The sequence below is a fragment of the Festucalex cinctus genome, chromosome 8 (assembly GCF_051991245.1).
Source record: "Festucalex cinctus isolate MCC-2025b chromosome 8, RoL_Fcin_1.0, whole genome shotgun sequence".
NCBI lineage: Eukaryota > Metazoa > Chordata > Actinopteri > Syngnathiformes > Syngnathidae > Festucalex > Festucalex cinctus.
In genome coordinates this window covers 14,867,678-14,885,333 of record NC_135418.1, presented here as the reverse complement: position 1 = coordinate 14,885,333, position 17,656 = coordinate 14,867,678, and the positions used below count along the sequence as shown (strand labels likewise).

General features: G+C 39.1%; 1 protein-coding gene across 5 annotated transcripts in view; it reads left to right on the top strand.

Annotated features, from left to right (window-relative positions):
- Positions 1–17,656, top strand: part of dlgap4b (discs, large (Drosophila) homolog-associated protein 4b) — a 99,594-nt gene that overhangs the window by 73,214 nt on the left and 8,724 nt on the right. For 2 of the 5 annotated variants that reach the window (XM_077529766.1, XM_077529769.1), the window contains exons 5-11: positions 1,661–1,875; positions 4,802–4,903; positions 6,501–6,651; positions 7,137–7,389; positions 7,592–7,744; positions 14,770–15,200; positions 17,201–17,289. In XM_077529766.1, coding sequence (XP_077385892.1) covers positions 1,661–1,875; positions 4,802–4,903; positions 6,501–6,651; positions 7,137–7,389; positions 7,592–7,744; positions 14,770–15,200; positions 17,201–17,289 — 1,394 coding nt within the window. The remainder of the gene's footprint in view (positions 1–1,660; positions 1,876–4,801; positions 4,904–6,500; positions 6,652–7,136; positions 7,390–7,591; positions 7,745–14,769; positions 15,201–17,200; positions 17,290–17,656) is intronic. The other 3 variants (XM_077529767.1, XM_077529768.1, XM_077529770.1) reach the window with 3 other exon arrangements.

Sequence of the window (17,656 nt, the reverse complement as noted above, 5' to 3'; positions counted from 1 at the left end):
ACTTAGGACTGTTGGTGTCGTGTTTCGGTTCGGTGGGGTTGGGTTTTTGTTGCATTTTGGGTGTTTATGTTGTCTTTTGTCTGATTTGTCTCCCCATGTCTCGTCATAGTTAACCTCTTCCACCTGTGTGTGTCTTCCCTCCCAGTATGTGTAGCCAATCAGTACCCTCAGCGTATTGTGTCTTCCAGGTGTGTCTTGTTAGTGTCTTGTTAGCGTGGGTATTTAGTCAGTTGTGTTTGTTCACTTGGTGTGGGAGCATTTTTCGGTTCCGTTCTGTTCCGTTCCATTCCGTTCCATTCCGTTCCGCTCCGTTCCGTTCCGGTCTGTTCCCCACGTCAAGCCAAGTCTTCCCACGTTCTGTCAAGTCTGTCCACGTTCTGTCAACTCGTCCGTGGTCCGGTCCTCCCTCACCTCATCACAGTCTCGACAATAAAGTCCTCACGTTCCTCTCTCCGTCATGTGTCTTCGCCATTGGGTCCGTCCACCACATCCATACTCCACAATTCATGACAGTTGGAAACTGCTTGCTATGAATGGAAACCACAATTGGGTCATTCTACATCAGATCATCCAGGAAAATGGCATTTTGAATCACCATCCCTTCTAATTTAGTGAAATTTGGTGTAGGTGTAATTCTCAGTCGTCTCAATGTATTTTGAACATCTGTCATTCGACAATCGTCAACGCTTCCATCATCGTCAATCTGTCATTATTTCAAGCAACTGCATTGTAATCATCAATCTGTCATTTGTCGATTGCCCTGCAAAATGTTTCTGTCATTCGAAATACGCATCCATCAATGTTCATTCAATTCGTCAATCCGTCAGCAAAATAGGACGTCCATCATTAACGAACTGCAGAATTTATTAACGGATTGACGATTACATTTAGAGACGGAAAAAAAATCCTTTCATGCTTAGTTCGTTAATTTTTCTGTCTGTCATTAACCCTCACTTTTGACGGAATGACGACGTCTAGAAAGTCAAAATTTCACATGTCAGCTTTATTGAATGAACAATTGCTATAATATTACAATTAAATTCTTTTCACTTTTTTGTGAAAATGGGCGTTGCCAATGAATTTCAAATGGCCTTTTCTCAGAAATCACTGGTCTGGTTTCAAAAACCAGAGTATCACTGGAACGGGGAAAACGAAGGAATCCAAATCTGGCTTTTGTTTTTGCATCAGCGTACCTTTGACATAGATTACCATTTGGCCTATATTTTAACCTTGAAATCCACAATAAAAGACATGCCCAACCGTTGATCCGATTAGGCTGACACTCAGAAATGTGGTTCCATGCTAATTTAGATAATTCTGAAAAAGTAATGTTTCACTTATCACTGAGGTGGAATTACCCGATTACTAACTGTGACCCTTTAGAACAGGCTTCCCCAATCTGGTCCTCGAGGGCCGAAGTCCTGCAGGTTTTAGATATTTCCCTCCAACATATCTGATTCATATAATCAGCTCATCAGCAAGCTCAGCAAAAGCCTGGCTTTTTAGATTCAGGCTTGTTGTAGGACGGAAGTATCTAAAACCTGCAGTCCTCTGACCCTCGAAGACCAGAATTGGAGAAGCTTGCTTTCGAATGATGATCATTCACTGCAGTGAAACTGAAGTGGTGTGACAAAATGTTGCCATTTACTGCTGCCTGTAGGGGGATTGGAGCAGCTCATTAGGCCGCAGCGGGGGTGCCAATGAAATTCCATGTCGGCGCATGCGAAGCGGAAGCTACGTGAAAGCCATGGCAGATATAGAGGACAGCGAAGACTCGGAGGGGAGCCCCAAACCCTCGCCAAAGACTGCCGCTCGCCGCCAGAGCTACCTCAGGGCCACACAGCATTCTCTGAGTGACCAGCTACCCCCACGCAAGTAAGGCCAACAAATGAGATAACAACTCTTACTGCATACATTATATATTAGCTATACGTATCTAATCAGTATACATTAAGTAAAGTGGGAGTGGCCATTTGATGAGTTATTTGTTCTAAGTTGCAATGACATTTAAAAGGAAGGTGAAATTTTGTCCCACTTAATTATAATTTGACAGTGAAAGTGCCTGTTTGAGTATCACAGTACATTCTAACAATGAACATTCAATTAATAAGCTCTTTAAAGCACACTGACAACAGGCCGACACCCGAGGGCACTTAAAAAGCCATTTGCATGTAGAGAGTAGCCTGATTTTTTTTAGTTTATGATACAAGGTGCAGAGAATTGATAGGCATAGAAAGGGGCTAAACAGGCTTTCATTTTATTTGCATAAATAATGCATTCATGATGCACATTCTCTAGCAGTACTGTGAGAAATTCAAATACGACCCAAACAAAAACACACAAAGAGATCATCTGTGCCCAGTGCAAGTCTAGTGCAATGCGATCTAACTATGCATTTAGGTGGAGTTTACTTTCTTTTGGTATCTTTGCAGATGTGTAGATAGAAACGTGGGATTCGCTCCATTGTGGGCATGGACACAGACAACTGCTCCTCTCATTCCATTTAAATTCAACATAAATTCTTTAACATGACGGAAGCAGAGAGTGACTTAATGGAGTCCATGTAGGGGATCAAGGTTTGCAAACTATGTTTATAATGAACTGCAAGTAGACCTCCGTGCGCATAATATGTCAAATTGGCAAGGGTGATCACAGATCGCCACTGTGAAGTAGTCACTTGGAGACCGCCTTAGAACCCAATTATTCGTGTCTGTGTGTGCCGCACAGGTAGGATTTTGAAAATATAATGAAGTTGATAATACTAGTAATTCAATACATTGATACTCCAATAATTCAGAAGGTTCTATGCACTCTGTTGTCATTTTATGAATGAAATATGATGACACCCATCATACGCATCGGCAGAATCTCTCAGCCTGCCCCTCGATCAAATCCACAACAATCATATTATGTCTCCTGCACCACAACTTAGGCCTGCTTTTAGCTGGTCTAAATTTGAGTGTACTTTCTATCACCACATTGTCAATTTGGCAACTCGGTCTGCCAAATTGCCAAACACTGTAAACGAGGCTTGCACCAGCACGCAAATGTATATGTGCCAGTTGCTGAGCCCAAAGCGTTAGACATGTTGTCTTATATTAGCTTATGTAAAGACCTTTATACAGTATAAGCTGTGTAAAGGTAGCACAAATTTAATCCTCCACATGAAAGTTTTTCAGTATTTGGCCTGCTATTGTGTATATTTATTCATATAGAAGCCTCAAACCCCCTTGTGTAATAGGCTTTCTAAAGCAGACATGATCCACTATGCGGTGAAGGCGCAGCAGGGCAACACTGTGTTAACGTCACACGAAATGTCTGAAGAGAGCACCTTCTTTGTAGAAATGAAAATATTGTGAAAATGGAAGCGAGACAGTGCTGCCATGTCTTTTAATGTCTACACAGAATTCAAAACACTTGCCGGAGGACACATACCAACCCTCTGAAGTAGAAATGGATTTTGCCTCCAGCTACATCTGCTGTGCAGATGAAATAGTCTCCTTCTTTTTGAGTCTAATAGTGATTCTAACAAGAATAATGTAATGTTAGGATTTGTTAATGCTTATTTAATGATAACTAGTGTATGTTAATAATCCATCACTCCATCCGTGTTTTGTAGTGTTGTGACCTGGAGAATATCCTCATTGTCTTTGGGTATATGCTAGACTGGTCAGAAGTCAATCGCAGAGCATGCAATACTGTACATTACAGTTTTCTCAGTCACTTTGATACATTTCTCAGATCAGAATTAGAGTTTTCCAAAACACAAGTACATTTCTTCATAATTTTCCTCTGCAAAAGCCATTTCCTTTTTCGCAATCTCTCGTGCATTTCTCAAAAGTAAATATTTACATCACTGAACATGTCTGTACTATTAGAACGACAAGTCTCGTATCATTGTGTACGCCAAATGTCGCCATGTTTTCAACAATTGACTATTCTGAAATTATGTCACAAGTCAAAATGGTGGTCTTATGCTACATTCGAGGAGGGTTTTGAAGTCAGATTTATCCCACTCAGTGTCCCAATTGCGCACTCAAAGCGTTTTGAGTCAAATGTAAACAACGAAGATGGCTGATTCCGATAAATTCTTTGTTGTTCTGGTTAACGCAGTCAATCACGTTGTGTCACGTGAACATATGTCTTACATTTACTTCGAACACTTTGAAGTCGGAACTGACCCGATCCGAGTGGGAATCAATCATTGTAATTTGATTTGTGAGGATTATTTTGATTTGAAAATGTGATAAAGCGTTGTTTGACTACTATAACAATATGCCTAGTTTGTATGCTAATCTGCCCTGTGATTGGCTGACAACCAGTTCAGGGTGTACACTGCCTACTGCATGAAGGCAGCACACCTGCGATCCTTAGGAATAAGCGGGTCAGAAAAGAAGATGGATGGATGGATGGATGGATGGATGGATGGATGGATGGATGGATGGATGGATGGATGGATGGATGGATACAGAAAAGAATAAACAGTGCTACATAATACAAAGAAAAAGCTAATTTAAAAAAAAAGAGTTGAAATGTGAACATTGGGCAAAATTGTACATGCAACACTGTAGAAATTACAGTGCAGTCTTCTTATTTCCTTCACACAACAATTTTCACTTGCTATGAGCTATATCCGAAAACTCTTTGTAGTCTCAAAATAAGACAGAGTGGTCTACTTTGCAGAACGTGGCCGAAGATACCATGTTGATAGTATGAGGTTTTAAAACCTTACTGTGTAACAAATGTTAACATGCCTGAATGACTAACCCGTGGCTCTCTTGCGGCCTGCTGGCGTGAGCAGCAGAACCTTGGATTATTCCTCATTGCAAGGGGAGCTTGATGCCCTGTGGTCACCCATCCACAGCGTGTCCTCCCTCAACCAACTGGGCAGGTCAATGAGCAGGTCAGTGATAGGCCCAATAAGACATCTCAGGCGGTTGCAGTTGCTTTGCAGGCAATGAACTTCCGTTAGGTGGCAAAAGCATGTCCCGCTCATTCACAGACGCGCACGAGCAAGCCAGCATCTGCCCTGCATATTTAGGTGAAAACTACTATACTGTAGTTTGACTCTGGGGAAGAAGTTGTCTACATATCGTGACATGGCATCTTCCTGTTGTTGTGATGGCTGTGTGCCAGCGAAGACAATGATGTCAGGTTGTCTTCTGCTACGCATAACCATCTTCTGTTGCTTATTTGGCACCAATGAGCAGCCCATGTGCCGCCTGACATCACCAGCTTTGCATGCTCTGATGCTGAAATCCCTTACAAAAAAAAGTTTATTCAAATGTATTTTTATGCTTTTTTTTCTCAAGGTGAATCCAACACTACCCTTTTTTTCATTTTATTACTTTTTTTTTTTTAACTGGAAGGTTATTGGACTATACCAGGGGTGTCAAACTCATATTAGCTCAAGGGCCACATGAAGGTGAAATTACGATACATAACTTTAAAAAATTTGGCGTCAATTGTAAGCAGATTTTCGCTATTTGTGGGCCAGCCCTACATTACGGGGCTGAGCTGTAATTATATTGTTGCAAAAAATAACACGAATGTGAATGGAACGCGGAAACACTGCCTGTATGAGTTGCGGTCGTGTTGTAGCTACCTGTTTTGCATATATATATATTGTTCCCAGAATGCATTGTGTGGCGCAATTAACATTAAGAGGATGTTAATCCTTGTCCAAATGTGTTTATGTTACCAGTGATTTAATTTGTGTCATATTTAACACGTTTATGTTGTGCTCTGATTTTATTTTTAGTTTTTTAGTTTTTTTAACAAACAAAAAATAATAACAAGTTGCATTGCCCATCTGATGATTTCTTGTGAAGTTAGGATTTATGTTTTGGTTGTGGCCAGCTGATTAATTGGTCTGACTACGATTTTTTTTGCGTTGCAAAATCATCTCGCGGGCCGGATTAAACCCCTTTTTGGGCCTGATCCGGCCCGTGGGCCGTATGTTTTGACACCCCTGGACTATAAGTGGCAGGATGTGTGAAGTAGAAACACAGAACTTTCCAACTTCAAACTGGTCCTAAACACAACCGATATTCAAAAATTGATCTTGACCTGACAAGTTCTACATACTAGTAGTTTAATATATATGCACTTCTATAGGCTTTACACGTCAATATGTCTTAAAATAGTAGACTATACTTGTATACTATAAGTGTATTGATGTTGATATATTAACAACATGAAGAATATTAGAAAGATTACTTGAACTGCAAGTAAGTTTGCAAAGTACTTTTTTGTAAGGGATGCAATGAAATTGATAAATTACGGAGGAAATAAAAGTGATGCCTCAATAATAGTACACTGGCCCGCTTTTTATTCCTCTGCAATTGCCATATTGCTGATCTTGGATTTCCTCTCTTGTTGCCCCGCCATCATTATATACAATATTAACAATAATTGTTTTGCTTCTGTGGCCGAAATATGTCCCCGTGAAATTACTTGGTCTTCCTGTTTGACACAAGTATATTTGTTTTGTTCTGCAGCTGTCTTCCGTCTCTCAGAGAGCTCGCCAATAACCGCAGCCTGGACAACCTTGATTGCATTGGGGGTACAGGCTCACCTGTGCCACACTGGGATGATGATAACTTCAGCCATGCCTGCAGCACATTGGGCAGGCGGAGCTGCATGGGACAGGTCAGTGCTTCAAAAATGATTGTCGGCTGTTGCATTTGATGTGCTGTTAGTAAGCCGAGTGAGTCCCAAAATTGCATTCCTGGGGCAATTTATTTTTCTCTGCTTTGCTTAGCAGATTAGTTTTTTTCTTACTTAATAAAAAGTACCAGATGAATATTTCATGAAGTTATCTCCGAGCAGACTTTCCCACTCTAAAATGAAGTGATATGTAAAGATGCTTTAAGCGCCTATCTTATGTCTTTCATCCGCTCTTATCTCCTAATTCTGCAGTTTCACATACACAATGTGGAAAGCAAAAATTGTACCATTTTGAATATAAAAAAAAATTGAACATGATGACAAGGTTGCTCTCACATTTTCAATATCAGCTAGTCAAAATATCACCTAAAATTTATCAATGTATCTATGACAAAGCCAGAATCCAGAATCCAGTTCCATAAAATAAACTCAATTTACACCGATCTCCTCCATCTGTGTCTGTTCAGCTCCGGGACCTGGACCTGAGTCATCATTACGAGGACCGTAGCTCCGACTCCACGTTCCGAGATTCCCGTTCCCATTCTCAGGACAACCCAGAGCCTCCAGAATTGCCCATGCCCACTTGCTTCCGCTCGCGCAGCCACAGCTACCTGAGGGCCATCCAGGCGGGCTGCTCTCAAGATGACGACGTGACTTCCATTGACTCAGGCTCGCTCCCACCAACTGACACCATGGTTCGCACCTACGGCACCAGCACTGGTAAGTCACTGACTGTAAAACTGTGTTGAAAGGGAATACATGTATTCTAATAACCCTATCAAAAAAGGAAGAAAGAGGAGCTTTATTTTAACTGATGGCAATAATTTGAGATAACCAAATGGAACACTGGTCCAGTAAAATGCACACATACATAAACACACCAGAGTTTTAGCTCAAATGCAGCCTCTTTTGCCCATACTAGACGGCCTTTCTACACAGTGGAAGACATGGAAAGAACAGTTTGGCTCTTACCTGATAGCCACTGGCTTGGACAAAGCTCCAAAGGAGAAACAACTTGCAATTTTTCTGCAACGTTTGGGGACAGACAGACCACGCATCATACCCTCACACACAGGTAACAATGTCAAGCCAGTTCCTCCACCCATCCTCAGCCCAGTTACCGCTTACTCTAAGGGCCAGTTGGTTGGTGATTAGCTGGTGTTCACAGCATCACACTCATGCTCTTTCTATGGTTCACAGTCACATTGTTAGTGACTTGTTGGGATTTCCGTGCTCGTGTATCCATCTACAAATAATATGAAACATTCAGCATAATCCGTAAATGCATTCAATGTTGCACATTATTTGACACATAATACATAATATACTTTAGTTTAATAATCTGCACAGAAGAGCGCTCCCTCTTGTGGACTTTTTATTTATTTATGTATTTTTAATAAAACTACAATAATCGCTCCCATAATATTGGAACGATGGACGTTTGTTTGTAGAATTAAAAGGAATGATAAAGAAAAGAAAATGCCGTTTTAGCAATCACAGTATATTTTAAAACAGCACCTCTGTATAATTCATTGCTGTACAGTGTACACTATTGCAATATATAATCATAATTTAAAAAAAGTCTGGATTTTCAACGCAAATACACGACTGCATTAGATTTATTGGATATGTTGTGCATTAAATCCGGATGGATGTTGTGTATTGACTGCGGCGTTTGCTGACGTGATTGTTAGCATCCACTTGGTGGTGCTCTCCACCACACGTCACACGCTTGACTTCATTGCAATTGTTGCTTTCACAGATTTCGGATTTTTTATAACTGCATTAAAATCCTTTATACGCATCTCCATTGATATTGGATTTTTCTGCAACAATAATAGTCTAGTTTTTTTCTGCTCTCAGTGTGGTGTTTATTGACACATTTCTCATTTAAAAGATCTAAAAATAAAAAATAAAAAATATGCCATCATTTAGCATGAGTTTTCGGTCCTCCGTGGTAAACTTGAACGCACCATTTGCAATGCCACCACCACGCCCCCTCATAGACTAGTTTCGGTGTTCAAACAAAAGGCACACAAAACTAGATGTCTTCTGTCAAACGAGTCACAAAATGTCCCCGAAAAATGGACACTTCTTTCTGAAGACTATATATAAACCTTCGGTTTTGCTTGTGTCCGGTGGAAAGGTAAGAATTTTAGTGTCAAAATTTCGTTTCATAGCGGCTGTATTTAACCTGATTTCATATTAAAACCAATATACCACCTTGATACGTTTACCTGATTTGTATATCTGTCATGACATTGAAGATTACTTATTAACTAATTTTAAGAATGAAGGGAAAATACAATTTCGTCATTTAAAATTATGTATTTTGGATAGAAACTTTTTATTTAGCAACAAGTTTTACTGTGCTCATTTTTCCCCATTGCAGTATTTTATTTTATTTTTTATTATACTTGATGGTTTGTTCATATGTGGTTCATCACAATATTGTGGATTAAAGTATTACCTAATGAGCTGATCATGTTGGTGACAATGGGGATTGTCATGCTTTCTGGCAAGATTAGGATTGTTTTGTGGCTGTGATTAGATTAAACAATACAAAAGTGCAGACAACTTGGCAAGCAATGCAGAAGTGTTAAATAGAGCGGCACAATCAACCTTTTGTGTTCATTGTTCCTGCATCTTGTCTGACACCAGCTAACATAAGGACAACACTTTTGTCACATAATAGCACTGACATTACTTCAAGTAAATGGTCAAAACATTCCCCCCAACCACAATAGGTTTTTAGGGCATGTTGTCAGATTTTTGTGCCACAAACAAGTGGGGCTATCTGACTATCTGCTCACAGTTAGAGTGCCTTATTGTTGCAGCAAATTACATTACTGGGTAATGTCATCCACAAATGCATCAGGTGAGGAGTTTCTTTACTTATGGGAGTAATAAAGTAAAACATCTGTCTGTGTAAGTAGCATTTGTAACTGCTAAATTTCAACATTTTCAAAAAATAACCAATTGCTGTATACAAAGCAAAAAGTAACTAGCATTTTGTTTCCTTACACCACAACTACAATTGAAAAGAAACAGAAGCTGTAATAACCAACCGGTATACCTTATAACTATAATTAAGCAATAAGTGGAATTTTTCTCATCCTCATTTGTTAAAAATTCATTCAGACGCACAATGAACAAATTGCTGTTTCTAGTTTTTACTATCAACAAAGTCATTCCTGATCTATAGCGGAAATAATTCCCGATCAGCAGTTGTTAGACTGGTAAGAATGTCAGTAAATATCAGTTGAGGAGTTGTTGGAAATATTTAAGATGCTCAAGCTTCTTCTTGCTAATTGTTTTGCAGCCTTGAAAATCACATTTTGAGCAAGACAACAGCACTACTGTCCAGTCAGCTTGACAGCACTGCTCAGTGCTCACCACAGATTCCACTCAAAACATCTTGGCACAAAGCACCTGCTTGTTTGGGGTGCTGGAATCCCTTTTGAGGAATCTCACTCATTTAGCTTTTAGTCCATGTTTTCACTTTTTTTTTGTGATGTTAATATTCTGTATAGCTTTGCCAGTATTTTGCGAATGGTCGTCACTGGAACAAACATTTCTGTTGAGGTTGGAGTTGCTAAGAGATAAGACAGTGTCTGAATTAAAGCCAACATTTTCACTTTTCACAGGCGAGAGTTTGTTTTTTTCCCCTCTTTGTAAACGGTTTGCAACGCCATGGAACTTTGTCTCGGCTCATTAGCTTCTTAGCTGATCTGTGGAGGGAAGGAAACCCAATGGGAGCGGCATATCTTGCCTTTTAATGAACCGGTTTTATCACGTAGTGTATGTGTTTGTGTGGTAGTGCCCAAAATAAAGTGATTATGTTATTGTCGGTGTTTACGTCCCTTCTGTCTTAACGGTGTGCAGAGTGAAGATGGCATCATATGGCACATGTCGAGCTTTAGGGCAGGTATCCGGATGCATGGACGTACAGATGCGCACGCACACACATAATGCTCCTCAAACTGAGTTAATCTGTTAATGTATTTTACAAGAGTCTGCATGGTGTACTGTACATTCTGACATCAGAGCGTGTACATGAGTCAGGCAGCATAACGTCAGCTGTGGAAAGTTGGGCTACTCCCACGTTATGGCACAACTCCTCTGGACATCATTAATATGTTCAATATGACACTGGAATGGGAAAAAGTATACCAGCCATATTCTTTTTACAACAATTGACATTCAATTAGATACTTTTCGACATTGTCGTTTCTCCAAGGGCAATACAGTTTGTCAGTTTGCCACAATCAAATAATCCCGGACATTCAAATCCCTGGTTGACGCACACTCATATACGCGCACACGCATACATTGCAATATTATGATGAAGCTATTGAGTGGATTAGAAGGCACAGCAACCCTTTTGTTTGGGTCTTATCGAAACAGCTCACGTGCGTTGTGAGCCTTTTTAAAAGGCCATGAGGTCTTGATGATTTTTCAAAGGTTTAACGGATTTCACTAACCCCTTGCACAACCACAATGAGGCAGATAAATTATATGGATAAAAGTGTTTAGACACGCTTCTTATCCAATTCTTCAAGACGGAATTCTGCCTTAAGCCTTCCTTTCAAAGATGTTTTGAACAACTCTTGTCATTCCAATGTTTTAGGTTGGCTTGGGGTAGGTCAAGAAGGTTCTTCTTTTGTAGGGGTGTTAAAAAAAAATCGATTCGGCGATATATCGCGATACTACATCGCGCGATTCTCGAATCGATTCAATAATCGGCAGAATCGATTTTTTTTTTTTTTTTAGGATTCACACCTTGAGCATGGAAGAATGTTATATGAACGGAACATTAAGCCTTAATATTTTATTTTAATGCTGTTCAAACATGAAACAGATTACAACCTCTATAAGACTGAAATTTCAGATAAATAAATAATACATTTTCATATAAATCTTACACTCTACAAGCTTACTGATTAGTATTTTCTAAATTTGAATGAAAAAAAATCGCAACAATCGACTTATAAATTCGTATCGGGATTAATCGGTATCGAATCGAATCGTGACCTGTGAATCGTGATACGAATCGAATCGTCAGGTACTAGGCAATTCACACCCCTATTCTTTTGGATATATGGATTTATTTACATCCCACAGACTCAAAGGTTTTTCCAGAAAAGAGAAGTTGTTGGACTCCATTCTTCTGTATTCCTTTAGCTGTAATAATGAGGGTGTTGCAATCCTTTCATTCTTAAAAAAAAAAGAAAAGAAAAGAAAAAAAAAGTCCCCACTAGATGCTGCACTGATCTCAGAGGCTAGATTGAATTGGCAGAGATTTTGCATTTTATGTGAAATTGTGATCGTTAAACTCAAAGACAAAAAGGTAAAATATTAGACTTTTAGCCATCATTTCAAAAACTACGTATTTTTTGGTGCAAACACAAAACTGATCATCACCAAATGAACACCATATCATCGGATCGGTCTGATGCCAGTGAACATTTTGAGCGGTGGAATGTAAAAGAATATTCATAAATGACTTAGTTATCACACTTAGAATGTGTTTACAATTTTTGTAAAAAATACCGTGTGTTTTTTTTTGTTTTGTTTTTTAAATGCCTTAAGTGCTAAGTGGCGCTGCATATATAACTGAATGTTGTCATAGAGATACTTTCAGGCCTTGACTGCATGTCAAAAAAAAAAGAAAAGAAAAAAAGAACACCACATCATATCTTCAGTGAAGCATGACAGTGGCGGCATCAGTTTTTATTTCCATCCATCCATCCATTTTCTTGACCGCTTATTCCTCACAAGGGTCGCGGGGGCTGCTGGCGCCTATCTCAGCTGGCTCTGGGCAGTAGGCGGGGGACACCCTGGACTGGTTGCCAGACAATCGCAGGGCACACAGAGACGAACAACCATCCACACTCACACGCACACTTAGGGACAATTCGGAGCGCCCAATTAACCTGCCATGCATGTCTTTGGAATGTGGGAGGAGACCGGAGTACCCGGAGAATACCCACACGGGCACAGGGAGAACATGCAAACTCCACCCAGGAAGGTCCGAGCCCTGACTCGAACCGGAGACCTCAGAACTGGGAAGCGGACGTGCTAACCACTCGACTACCGGGCCGCCAGTTTTTATTTATTTATTTATTTATTTATTTTTTTCTTTTTTTTTCTTTTTCTTTTTTACATGGAAAAAAAGCATTTGAACAGGGGATTCATATCCAATGTATATAAAGTTAGGTATGTATTGCAAAGGGAAATCAAATGTAGGCACTCAGTGGAGATGACATTGACTTTTTGAATTTTGCATTGTATGTTGGTTCACTTAAGGAGGTGATTTAACTAATTAAGAATTTTCGAATTTGCAAAATTTATTTTATCCGTCCTATAGTAAAATACGAAATGTGTATTACAGAGGATGCAAATCTAGTTGCAGAAATAAAAAAAAAAACCTGCCACAGTTTGACTAGCCACATGTGCTTCAACTCAGGTAAGCGAGATCGAGCTCACACGCATGGATCTCGTTTACCTGCGGGTTGAGAAGAAGCACCTGTGGCTAAAGCCAAACTGTGGCAGAGTTTTTACTTTCTGGGCCTGGATTTGCCAGATCTGGTATTAATGAGTGTATTCACAAAATAAAGACACTTACAAATATATAACCTTTAACATATTTTGAGATTTAAAACATAAACAAGCTAATCATACATAAAAAACAGAAGCTATGTTAAGATTCCCTGTAGAAATCATGTGTGCTGTTTTAATGCTTCCATGACTCTGTTATGTGGTGTTACAAAGATTCCGCTGAAAGGCTTGCATGGCAGATATAGCATTCCTAATGTTACTGTAAAATTCCCAGTTTGGTTTTGTGGTTTTAGCTGGAAAGTGCAGCACCAGAGAGTCTTTGAATGTAAAATGATGCTTATAATTAGACAGCGTCAATATCACAAGTTCTTGTTACTCTCATTTGTTCCCATTGGCCAGATAGACCAAGATGTAATCAAATGCAGTTTGATTTTTATAATAAAATGTCCGTTTTGATTGACACTGTCACAGAGTAATTATTTGGACAACATGTCAAATAATATGGTTGGGGTTTGCAATGGAATAGAACTGTTTTGAATATTTTGCTCATATTGTATAATTAGATATGGTTTAACAAAAAGAATCAAAGTAATGGGAGGGCAGAGGAATATATGGAAAATGTTTAATTTACTGTTTTATACCACACTAAAAGCATTTTTACCTGCTAACTGTGGAAGCAAGCTCTGAATCAAGTTGAAGTGCACACAATGAGGCGTGTGATCCGTTTTAGCCATGACGCAGCCATGTGATGTTGGAACTTGGAGGTGCGGTGATCTAGCTTGAAAGTTTGAGTTGCTGCCTGTTACTGGATTTTATTTGCTACTTTTGCTTTACCAACTGTCCAAGAAGTTACATGTGCTTATTGCTTCTTCTTTTTTTAAATATTGACTACAAACGTTTCAAAAATGTTGTTCACTGAAGCATGCTGAATTCTAGACTGCTAAGTGGAAAATCTCTCATTTTGAACTCCCAATAGGTCTGACTTTAAAGTGTTAAGTGTTCATCGTGAAAAGAAGTGGGTGCTAATTTCTGTCTGGCAACAAACTCACTCTTTTCGTCTCTTGCAGCCAGTTTGCCATTACTCTACGTGGAGGGGATATAACAACATATCCAATTTCACTGATGTATTGAATGATAAGTAGCGCTGATAAGTAGTTATAGTTATATTTTGTTGTTCTTTTTGTTGTTGACTTTTACATTGGTCATGGCACCTGCCATAATTGTGTTATGCCACATTTATGTTTGGGGACATTTGGGAAATTTATTATTAGGAACCCTGACATCAAACAATCCTATGTACTTTTCTAGTCAGTATTCTGAAATACTTCACAGTTTTCTACTATTCATTCAGCATTAATCACTGTTGCAGTCTTCCAAGCGTTTTCCATTTGGACATTTATTGCCTAATCCCTCTTTGAGCTGCTTGTTTATTTCTTCCTTTTATAATGACTGCATTTGGAAGTGTCTCACATCCGTCAAAAGCGATGAATTCTCTGATGTGTCTTGTTCTAATGCGATTGACGTTTGTCTCCCTTCCAGTCTCATGCATCACCACCTCTAAGAAGGCCGCTCCGCCACCCGTGCCGCCACGCACCACCTCCAAACCCTTCATCTCTGTGACGGTGCAGAGCAGCACCGAGTCGGCCCAAGACAATTACCTGGAGCATCAGGACCAAAGGTCAGAGGTCAACAGCCAGTCCAGCCACGCGCACAGCAACTCGTCCGACAGCCTTGACAGCACTCGCGCCAACAGCCTGGCCCGGGGAATACCTCGCCCTCCGCACATCATCCCCACGCCCATCGCCATCCCCAGAGAGCCGCTCGTCCCCACCACGGCCAACGCTTCCACGGAAACAAGCGACTCAAGTTTAGTGCTGCATGAGTCGATGAAGTCAGGATTGAGTAACTCTGCGGACGAGGCTCTTGTGGTCCCAGTGCCCAGACGGAAACTCTCTTCAATCGGCATCCAGGTAGATAACATTTTTAACTGGCATCTCAGCATGCCAAGCTTTGTTTATGCGATGTTGTGAACTTGAATGTCTCTGTGTAACGCCTTGTGACGCAAATTGTGCTTGGTAGCTAGCTGGGTAGGCTGTATCTGTATTATTAAACTAACAATTTCTTCTGTAGAACCTAACTAACAACTATTTGCTGAAAAATTCACTTAATCAGACTTTGTGCAACAACTTAAGATGCCACCTAAATCCTGCTACTTCTAAGGTGCCATGTTCGAGGTGGGCTAGCTAATGGTGGTCACTAGCTGATAGCTGCTTTGACAGCAAACAGCAGCAGATTCCACTAGAGGTATAAGAGGAAGGCCTTTTTAGGTTGGCACCAAAGAAGTGAAGGTGGTAATCGTCTCAAGATGATACAGAGAAAGGTCTGTATCACTAATGGCAATGGGGGAAGTTAACTGCCAAACAACTGGTTACAGCTAGCTGCTTAATTAAGTTACAATAAAGTGCCAAACGAAAGATAATTCATTTGTGAAATACTATATGTACAGTATTTTGTAAATTGATAATATCTATAAATGGCCGTGTCAAAAGCATCATGAAATGTTGTATGGGAAAGTGTTAGAAACTAGAAAATTAGAAAATCCCCATTAATATCATGCAAATTTAAGGAAAATGCTGTATTTGGAATATATATGTCTTTCTTTAAAATTATTTAATTGTTTTTTGGGATAATTTTTTTTTTATGTATCAAATGTACTAGTGGTATTGGTGACTACTCAAAAGTTGAGCACTCCAAAAATGCCAAAATAAAAATGATATAAAACAAATATAATTCAAAAATTAAATCTAAAATATAAATAGAAATAGAAATAAAAACAACAAAATATATATCCATAAATAAATAAAAGTAAAAATAAATACAAAATAAAACATGATATTCAAAAACAAAAAATACATGTATAAATACAAAAATAAATATATAAAAAATGTAAATCAATAAATAAATAAAAACACTCTGCTCTCACATTTATTTCATGCTGCAGACGCTGTCAGCATGAAAGGTGTCATCATGAAGTTTTATTCAAATGAGTGGGCGCTCCTATGTGTCTTTGGTTGAACTATTCGCCTATTGAAAACTTGTGTGAAGTTGTCGACCAACTCGAGTTGTAAGTTGTGGTGACAATGGACAAGAAAGACGTCCATTGCTCGAGCTCTCCATGCAAGCTGCCGAGACTTCCTTGTTCACCAACCTGCTCACTCTACCGTCGAAAGGCAGTTTGCAATAGCAGAGTCCAACCCAAGTCGCGATTAGGACCGCCCCCTCATTTGAATAACATTTCATGACGCACTTCATGCCGACGTCTGTAGCATAAAATAAATAAAAATGAGAGCACAGCCTTTTTTAAATTGATATTTAAATCAATTTTTTATTTATTTTTGTATTTATTTATACTTTTTTTTTAGTCTCTTTATTTTTGTGTTTATTTTGTACTTGTTTATTTATATAGATTTTTGTTTTTATTTCCATTTATGTTTATTTTTGCATTTAATTTTGAATTATTTTTATGTTTTATTTTGCACTTCATTTATTTATTTATGTATTTATTTATTTTGCCATTTTTGGACCTCCCTACGTACTGGTATCAGTCTGGGGGAGGAAAAAAGCGGTATTGAGCATCCCTAGAGTAGTAATTGTAATGTTTACGTGGGAAAATTGTGCCAGGGCTTGTTCCTTAACCCCTTTTAACAACAAGGGTTCACTGTACATTATGTCAATATTTGGCATTTCCTGCTCTCTGTGTCCTAAAACAACACTTTCTTCTTCCATTTTCTAGTGTCGGCACAGTAACAATACACAGCCAGAATAACAATTTAACGTGACATTTTAAAAGTAAAGCAATCACAACGGGTGCTTGAAATCACTTGTAATGGACCACGTCGCAAGTGTTTTCATTTGAGAGATGATAGAATAATTATTGAAATAATGATTTTATGTAATTTTCTGCTCTGAGGTTGACTGTATACAAGAAGTTCCACGAGAGGAGAGCCCGCCACTGGCCAAGTTTCAGTCCATTGGAGTACAGGTGGAGGACGGGTGGCAGTAAGTCCTCTTCCTGTCCTTGTAACAACGTGAGGAATTTATATTATAGCTGCACACACAAATCTGTCTGTTCTTGAAGCATATTCCTGGCATACATATGGGTTGTTTGTTTGTGATTAACAGTTACACCAGAATATCATTATTTGCTATGTAAATAGAATGATCAAATTCACCTCTCAACATGAGTTTTCTACATTACATGGACGAAAGTATGGAGGCATCCAAGCATACAACTAACTACTAATTGATATGGTCTCGCTTGATACTTTTGTCCATATAGTGTGTTAAACAGACAGCATTTGACCATTTAGCTGAATTTGTCTAATTGAATACCAGATGATGATATCATATTTTTAGTTTAGATTTC